At 39.3% G+C, this 9811-nt stretch overlaps 1 protein-coding gene across 1 annotated transcript; it reads right to left on the bottom strand.

The window, feature by feature from the left end:
• Positions 1–7024: 7024 nt before the first annotated feature.
• LOC113361410 (probable N-acetyltransferase HLS1) lies at positions 7025–9611 on the bottom strand. Its single transcript, XM_026604662.1, has 3 exons — positions 8852–9611; positions 8476–8693; positions 7025–8159 (listed from the first exon to the last, which is right to left on the bottom strand). Exons 1-3 carry the CDS (start codon positions 9098–9100, stop codon positions 7295–7297), a joined length of 1332 nt encoding a protein of 443 aa, XP_026460447.1. The 5' UTR covers positions 9101–9611; the 3' UTR covers positions 7025–7294.
• Between the last annotated feature and the right edge of the window lie 200 nt (positions 9612–9811).

The following is a 9811-nucleotide window of genomic DNA, read 5'->3' as shown; positions in this document are numbered from 1 at the left end:
GATCTCCAGTGCATTACCATTGCCCACATGAACCTGCTCAGTGTTATTGTATTCATGAGGAATGGACAGATTTCTCATATCAGATGTGAGATGGTGAGTTGTACCCGTGTCTGTCACCCACTGATTGCCAAACTGGTCACCAGGTAAAGCAATATAGGCCTGTGCTGAACGCTGGTTGTTGCTTGTGGTTTTGTCGTAGCGAAACCAACATCTATCTCCAAGATGACCCTTCTTTCTACAGATCTGGCACTTTTCAATGAACTGAGGAGGTCTCTGATTCTGCTGCTGACGAGCATTCATGTTATTGTTGGAATATGGATATTTTTGTTGGACTTGATTCTTCCGGTGATCACCTCTGCTTGTCGAGGGAAAGTTTGGGACAGCTACATTGGCTACTGGAGACTGCAGCAACAACAACTGAGACTCTTGGCGCATGTCATAGGTGATCAGATGAGAGTAAAAGGTATCGATAGGCATATCCTCAACAGTGCTTAACGCAGTGACAATAGGGTCATAGCTTTGGTTAAGGCCATTACTAATGGCTTGTTTCTTTTCATTTGTTGTTACAACACAGCCAACGAATGAATGTCTGTAATGCATCAGACCGTAGAACAAGGGGAAAAATCCATGTATAGTGGGAATAGACATCCATAAACAAAATGTAATATCGAAAACATGTTCTTGATAAGGAGGGTGAGACCCATATATCTGAAACAACTAATCTCAATGGCTTATTATAAACTGTTTTACTTAGAGAAAAAGATAACTTCTTGCTTTTACTCACATGGCAAGAATGACAGAAGTCAAAGTTTTTATTTGTTACTGGAAGTGAAAACTGATGACAGATTTTGGACACAGTGCTAAGCATTGGATGTCCTAGTCGCTGGTGCCAAATAGGAAGTGTAGAGGACACCAGAGCTTCAGGTTTTATTGAGTGTTGAATCAAATCTACCCCTTCAAACATATAAAGGACATTCTTATTAAACCCTCTCAGCAGTATTATCCCCGTGCGCTTGTCCTTTACAACAAAGAAACCAGCATGAAACTCAAAATAAACATTATTGTCTCTACAGAATTGTGAGACAGACAACAAGTTTGTCTTGATTTTAGGAACATGATATATATGATTCATTGCAAAAGTGCGGGAATTAAACGTAAAAGATGCATTACCAACATTGGAGATCTCCAGTGCATTACCATTGCCCACATGAACCTGCTCAGTTTTATTGTATTCATGAGGAATGGACAGATTTCTCATATCAGATGTGAGATGGTGAGTTGTACCCGTGTCTGTCACCCACTGATTGCCAAACTGGTCACCAGGTAAAGCAATATAGGCCTGTGCTGAACGCTGGTTGTTGCTTGTGGTTTTGTCGTAGCGAAACCAACATCTATCTCCAAGATGACCCTTCTTTCTACAGATCTGGCACTTTTCAATGAACTGAGGAGGTCTCTGATTCTGCTGCTGACGAGCATTCATGTTATTGTTGGAATATGGATATTTTTTTTGGACTTGATTCTTCCGGTGATCACCTCTGCTTGTCGAGGGAAAGTTTGGGACAGCTACATTGGCTACTGGAGACTGCAACAACAACAACTGAGACTCTTGGCGCATGTCATAGGTGATCAGATGAGAGTAAAAGGTATCGATAGGCATATCCTCAACAGTGCTTAACGCAGTGACAATAGGGTCATAGCTTTGGTTAAGGCCATTACTAATGGCTTGTTTCTTTTCATTTGTTGTTACAACACAGCCAATGAATGAATGTATGTAATGCATCAGACCGTAGAACAAGGGGAAAAATCCATGTATAGTGGGAATAGACATCCATAAACAAAATGTAATATCGAAAACCTGTTCTTGATAAGGAGGGTGAGACCCATATATCTGAAACAACTAAGCTCAATGACTTATTATAAACTGTTTTACTTAGAGAAAAAGATAACTTCTTGCTTTTACTCACATGGCAAGAATGACAGAAGTCAAAGTTTTTATTTGTTACTGGAAGTGAAAACTGATGACAGATTTTGGACACAGTGCTAAGCATTGGATGTCCTAGTCGCTGGTGCCAAATAGGAAGTGTAGAGGACACCAGAGCTTCAGGTTTTATTGAGTGTTGAATCAAATCTACCCCTTCAAACATATAAAGGACATTCTTATTAAACCCTCTCAGCAGCATTATCCCCGTGCGCTTGTCCTTTACAACAAAGAAACCAGCATGAAACTCAAAATAAACATTATTGTCTCTACAGAATTGTGAGACAGACAACAAGTTTGTCTTGATTTTAGGAACATGATATATATGATTCATTGCAAAAGTGCGGGAATTAAACGTAAAAGATGCATTACCAACATTGGAGATCTCCAGTGCATTACCATTGCCCACATGAACCTGCTCAGTGTTATTGTATTCATGAGGAATGGACAGATTTCTCATATCAGATGTGAGATGGTGAGTTGTACCCGTGTCTGTCACCCACTGATTGCCAAACTGGTCACCAGGTAAAGCAATATAGGCCTGTGCTGAACGCTGGTTGTTGCTTGTGGTTTTGTCGTAGCGAAACCAACATCTATCTCCAAGATGACCCTTCTTTCTACAGATCTGGCACTTTTCAATGAACTGAGGAGGTCTCTGATTCTGCTGCTGACGAGCATTCATGTTATTGTTGGAATATGGATATTTTTGTTGGACTTGATTCTTCCGGTGATCACCTCTGCTTGTCGAGGGAAAGTTTGGGACAGCTACATTGGCTACTGGAGACTGCAGCAACAACAACTGAGACTCTTGGCGCATGTCATAGGTGATCAGATGAGAGTAAAAGGTATCGATAGGCATATCCTCAACAGTGCTTAACGCAGTGACAATAGGGTCATAGCTTTGGTTAAGGCCATTACTAATGGCTTGTTTCTTTTCATTTGTTGTTACAACACAGCCAATGAATGAATGTCTGTAATGCATCAGACCGTAGAACAAGGGGAAAAATCCATGTATAGTGGGAATAGACATCCATAAACAAAATGTAATATCGAAAACCTGTTCTTGATAAGGAGGGTGAGACCCATATATCTGAAACAACTAAGCTCAATGGCTTATTATAAACTGTTTTACTTAGAGAAAAATATAACTTCTTGCTTTTACTCACATGGCAAGAATGACAGAAGTCAAAGTTTTTATTTGTTACTGGAAGTGAAAACTGATGACAGATTTTGGACACAGTGCTAAGCATTGGATGTCCTAGTCGCTGGTGCCAAATAGGAAGTGTAGAGGACACCAGAGCTTCAGGTTTTATTGAGTGTTGAATCAAATCTACCCCTTCAAACATATAAAGGACATTCTTATTAAACCCTCTCAGCAGCATTATCCCCGTGCGCTTGTCCTTTACAACAAAAAAACCAGCATGAAACTCAAAATAAACATTATTGTCTCTACAGAATTGTGAGACAGACAACAAGTTTGTCTTGATTTTAGGAACATGATATATATGATTCATTGCAAAAGTGCGGGAATTAAACGTAAAAGATGCATTACCAACATTGGAGATCTCCAGTGCATTACCATTGCCCACATGAACCTGCTCAGTGTTATTGTATTCATGAGGAATGGACAGATTTCTCATATCAGATGTGAGATGGTGAGTTGTACCCGTGTCTGTCACCCACTGATTGCCAAACTGGTCACCAGGTAAAGCAATATAGGCCTGTGCTGAACGCTGGTTGTTGCTTGTGGTTTTGTCGTAGCGAAACCAACATCTATCTCCAAGATGACCCTTCTTTCTACAGATCTGGCACTTTTCAATGAACTGAGGAGGTCTCTGATTCTGCTGCTGACGAGCATTCATGTTATTGTTGGAATATGGATATTTTTGTTGGACTTGATTCTTCCGGTGATCACCTCTGCTTGTCGAGGGAAAGTTTGGGACAGCTACATTGCTACTGGAGACTGCAGCAACAACAACTGAGACTCTTGGCGCATGTCATAGGTGATCAGATGAGAGTAAAAGGTATCGATAGGCATATCCTCAACAGTGCTTAACGCAGTGACAATAGGGTCATAGCTTTGGTTAAGGCCATTACTAATGGCTTGTTTCTTTTCATTTGTTGTTACAACACAGCCAATGAATGAATGTCTGTAATGCATCAGACCGTAGAACAAGGGGAAAAATCCATGTATAGTGGGAATAGACATCCATAAACAAAATGTAATATCGAAAACCTGTTCTTGATAAGGAGGGTGAGACCCATATATCTGAAACAACTAAGCTCAATGGTTATAAAACTGTTTTACTTAGAGAAAAATATAACTTCTTGCTTTTACTCACATGGCAGAATGACAGAAGTCAAAGTTTTATTTGTTACTGGAAGTGAAAACTGATGACAGATTTGGACAGTGCTAAGCATTGGATGTCCTAGTCGCTGGTGCCAAATAGGAAGTGTAGAGGACACCAGAGCTTCAGGTTTTATTGAGTGTTGAATCAAATCTACCCCTTCAAACATATAAAGGACATTCTTATTAAACCCTCTCAGCAGCATTATCCCCGTGCGCTTTTCCTTTACAACAAAGAAACCAGCATGAACTCAAAATAAACATTATTGTCTCTACAGAATTGTGAGACAGACAACAAGTTTGTCTTGATTTTAGGAACATGATATATATGATTCATTGCAAAAGTGCGGGAATTAAACGTAAAAGATGCATTACCAACATTGGAGATCTCCAGTGCATTACCATTGCCCACATGAACCTGCTCAGTGTTATTGTATTCATGAGGAATGGACAGATTTCTCATATCAGATGTGAGATGGTGAGTTGTACCCGTGTCTGTCACCCACTGATTGCCAAACTGGTCACCAGGTAAAGCAATATAGGCCTGTGCTGAACGCTGGTTGTTGCTTGTGGTTTTGTCGTAGCGAAACCAACATCTATCTCCAAGATGACCCTTCTTTCTACAGATCTGGCACTTTTCAATGAACTGAGGAGGTCTCTGATTCTGCTGCTGACGAGCATTCATGTTATTGTTGGAATATGGATATTTTTGTTGGACTTGATTCTTCCGGTGATCACCTCTGCTTGTCGAGGGAAAGTTTGGGACAGCTACATTGGCTACTGGAGACTGCAGCAACAACAACTGAGACTCTTGGCGCATGTCATAGGTGATCAGATGAGAGTAAAAGGTATCGATAGGCATATCCTCAACAGTGCTTAACGCAGTGACAATAGGGTCATAGCTTTGGTTAAGGCCATTACTAATGGCTTGTTTCTTTTCATTTGTTGTTACAACACAGCCAATGAATGAATGTCTGTAATGCATCAGACCGTAGAACAAGGGGGAAAATCCATGTATAGTGGGAATAGACATCCATAAACAAAATGTAATATCGAAAACCTGTTCTTGATAAGGAGGGTGAGACCCATATATCTGAAACAACTAAGCTCAATGGCTTATTATAAACTGTTTTACTTAGAGAAAAATATAACTTCTTGCTTTTACTCACATGGCAAGAATGACAGAAGTCAAAGTTTTTATTTGTTACTGGAAGTGAAAACTGATGACAGATTTTGGACACAGTGCTAAGCATTGGATGTCCTAGTCGCTGGTGCCAAATAGGAAGTGTAGAGGACACCAGAGCTTCAGGTTTTATTGAGTGTTGAATCAAATCTACCCCTTCAAACATATAAAGGACATTCTTATTAAACCCTCTCAGCAGCATTATCCCCGTGCGCTTGTCCTTTACAACAAAGAAACCAGCATGAAACTCAAAATAAACATTATTGTCTCTACAGAATTGTGAGACAGACAACAAGTTTGTCTTGATTTTAGGAATATGATATATATGATTCATTGCAAAAGTGCGGGAATTAAACGTAAAAGATGCATTACCAACATTGGAGATCTCCAGTGCATTACCATTGCCCACATGAACCTGCTCAGTGTTATTGTATTCATGAGGAATGGACAGATTTCTCATATCAGATGTGAGATGGTGAGTTGTACCCGTTTCTGTCACCCACTGATTGCCAAACTGGTCACCAGGTAAAGCAATATAGTCCTGTGCTGAATGCTGGTTGTTGCTTGTGGTTTTGTCGTAGCGAAACCAACATCTATCTCCAAGATGACCCTTCTTTCTACAGATCTGGCACTTTTCAATGAACCGAGGAGGTCTCTGATTCTGCTGCTGACGAGCATTCATGTTATTGTTGGAATATGGATATTTTTGTTGGACTTGATTCTTCCGGTGATCACCTCTGCTTGTCGAGGGAAAGTTTGGGACAGCTACATTGGCTACTGGAGACTGCAGCAACAACAACTGAGACTCTTGGCGCATGTCATAGGTGATCAGATGAGAGTAAAAGGTATCGATAGGCATATCCTCAACAGTGCTTAACGCAGTGACAATAGGGTCATAACTTTGGTTAAGGCCATTACTAATGGCTTGTTTCTTTTCATTTGTTGTTACAGCACATCCAGATTCTGCCAACTGAGCAAACAAAGATTTAGCATCATTCAAATAGGTTTTGAGAGTTTTGTTACCTTTTGACATGCTGTGCAGCTGCTTTTTCAGATTCATCTGATGATGAAAGGTTTTTGGTGCATATTCGGATTCTAGTTTATCCCAGACCTCCTTTGCAGTTGTTAGGTGAGCTGCATTGCTCAAGACTTCAGGTGTTAGAGTTGAATTGAGCCATCCAACTATGAGAGAATCCTGATGCTCATATGCTGTAAACGCAGGATTTATATCGTCACTTTCAGGTAACGTCCTTGCAGGAACTTGTTTTGTTCCATCTACAAAGCCACTGAGATCATAGCCTTTTAAGATTGGTTTGAACTATGCCTTCCAGAGGATATGATTTGTTTCTGTGTGTTTTAACGTGACTAGGTGATGAATCTGCACCTGTCTTAGGGTATTTGTTGTCTTTGCCATGAAGTTGTTTTGGGTTTTTTTTTGTTGGTGGTGGGTTGTTTTTTTTTTTTTTTTTGAGCGGAAGATGGCTTGGATTAGGCTGATACCAAGTTAGAAGATAGGTTATCGGTGAATGCTTCCACACATTCAGTGTGCAGAGAGCAGTTCTATTTATATTAAAACAGTTTCAATATTCTGTTACAGATTTTGGTAAAAGATACAGAGACTGATCATGCCAATATTGTAGGCTTTAGACTCTGACACAGTACTTGGTCAAAAAACTTAGTGTAGAGACTTTTTAGCAGAGTCTTCAGGAGTTTGATTAACAGAGACAAACTAAAAGAAAGTTTCTTTTTCTTTCAACTTTTCTTGTTCTCTATGCTTTTAAAGTCACTAAACTTGTCGAGGATCAACAAATATAGAAATTCCAGGTGGTGATTTTGTCCAATCTCCAATAGACCCGTCACTGTAATCTTCACCCAATCTCTTGATACACCAAAGATCTTCTTCTAGTGATAACCTCTTCCAGTTTGGAATCCCTGATCTCAGTGGGTCACAACTTGATACTTCTGTTGCTACTACACCACACCCACTTTCTTTGGCCAAGTTATGTGCGAACCCGCATAATCCTTTCATCAGTTTCACTGATGCCGGCCCTTCTCCGCCTAGACCGTACAAAAAGTGAGATCCAAATGGTCTAAACAATTGTGGCACGGACGGTATACCCAACCAAGGCAATGCCCTGTCCATGATCCTTGTCGTCTTTGCTAAAGCACGTCTTGTTCGCGATGCTCCCCGAACTTCTAACATGAATACTTCTTTCGTATTCCATATGCTGAGTATGGACCATGACTCGGGTGGGTTACATAAGAATTTATCGGTTCCAGGCCATGATGAAGACGGAAACGTGCCGTGTGGAACGGCCAAATACGTTCCTAGGTTAAGTGTATTGTTGAGAATTGAGTCTATGTCACGAGGAAAAAACTCAGTTGTGGAGAACCGAGCACGGTATAGTTTCTCGGCTTCAGATGTTGGTAAACGAAAGATTTGGATCCTTTTTGAGATCCGGATACGATGAGCAAATACGGGTTGGACTAATACGGATGGTACCCGAAACTTTGAATACCCACATCGTTTTGTAAAGAGCTTAACGGAAGCTTCGTTGTCTTTCTCAGTGGCCATGTAAGAATATTCTGCCCCGTTTTCAGAGAACCAGTTCTCTAGTCGGTTGACCAGCTTCAACCCGATACCCATTCGCCTGAAATCCGGTAAAAATAAAGAAAACGCTTGATAAATAAACAGGCAACAGCTGTGAGTACACTTCTTCTTACACTCTAGTTACTTCAGATTCTATGGCCCACATTATGATGATCAAGAAATCATTGTTTTTTTCAGTATTAAAAACATGTCAACCAAAGGATATTCCTGATTCAGATGCTGATCAAAAACTAATCCTGATTTAGATTACCTTTGTTTGGGTCCATAAGTGTTAACGAAGTGTAAGCAAAAGAGGATTGTTTATAAAAAATGTGAGTTTTATAGAAAGAAGGGTTTTTTGGAACAAAAAGTAGTACCTGTGAGAAGAAGAAACGCGCAATCCCAAGATATATGCGAGTTTAGTATAAACAGGAACGAACTTATTGCCTTGAATATTGCTGTTGATGATGATATCATTTCCGTTACCATTTTTACCATTCCTAGAGAGCTTTTTACCGCATGTAACAGTTTTGATGCAGCCTCTAATTAGACCCACTATCTCTTTTTGATCATTGTCAATCTCCATCTCAGCTACCTGATATAGTAAGTAAGAAAGAAACTAGTTAACGACAAAATACAAGTACTCAAGAAGAACCCACTCCCGCATTAGAAAAAAAAACAGTAACAAAAAGATGAAAAAGAAAACAGTATAGTAAGAAAATGATGAACTAATGAAAAAAGAGTTATCCTTACCAGCATGAGGAAAGTAGGAGAATGGCGAATACGAGAAATAGGGTCACCTAAATCATCTGTGTAGAGAGAAGTTTCACCATTGGTAGGACCAACTTCACATTTTCTTTCCATTTCTTGTACATTTAAGTTATCTTTTTCTTCATCATACTCTCTAATAACTACAACTCTTTCTTGTTTACTAACATCTCTCAATATCTTCTTCATCATCATCAAATCATCCCAACCTAAGACTTTTATCATTTCACCCATCAATTAGATGTAATAACACTAATGAACTTAAAGCTGTATTTTCTCTAGCTCTTTGTATCTCTTTGACTCCTTATAGTTTTGTTAAGTTAATCAGTTTGGACTATGAAAAGTTTGAGTGAGTGTTAACTTAAATAGAAGATCATCCAGGAGAGATGGGGGGTGGGGTTTTTGAGCTGTGGGGTGGGGTGGATTAAACTGATGAATTAAGATGATGATGGTGCAGCCATTCCAAGAGAAACTTAGTTTGAAGTTTAAACACTTAATTTGAATCACGTGTAGAGAAAGCAACACCTACTCAAACCCCTATAGAGATTAGATTAGTTTTAGAAGAGTAGTAGACTTAATAGAGAAAGAGAGAGAGAGCTTGGAGTCTAGAAAGAAAGAGAGATCACAGTCTAGAGAGTCTAGAGTCTACAGGAAAGATTAAACTATCGAAGAAATTTTTGACAAAACACTAAACAAAATATATAAACACCCTTTAAAATCTAGATGACTCGAATAATTGTATGACTGTAATTCTCTTCTTAAGAACGTCTTACGAATGTGCTTAGATTTATAGATAGATATCTCTCCACACTACTAGCTAGCGAATGAAGTGTCCTTTTTCTTTTTCTTTCTTTTTTATGTTTGTTTCAGAGAAGTTGCATAATGCTTAATTAATTATAGGTAAACCAACAATCGTAAGCTAAAGAAGAAATTAACATCATTAGA

This window comes from Papaver somniferum, chromosome 3 (assembly GCF_003573695.1).
Source record: "Papaver somniferum cultivar HN1 chromosome 3, ASM357369v1, whole genome shotgun sequence".
Taxonomy (NCBI): Eukaryota; Viridiplantae; Streptophyta; class Magnoliopsida; order Ranunculales; family Papaveraceae; genus Papaver; species Papaver somniferum.
This window is presented reverse-complemented; position numbering and strand designations above follow the sequence as displayed.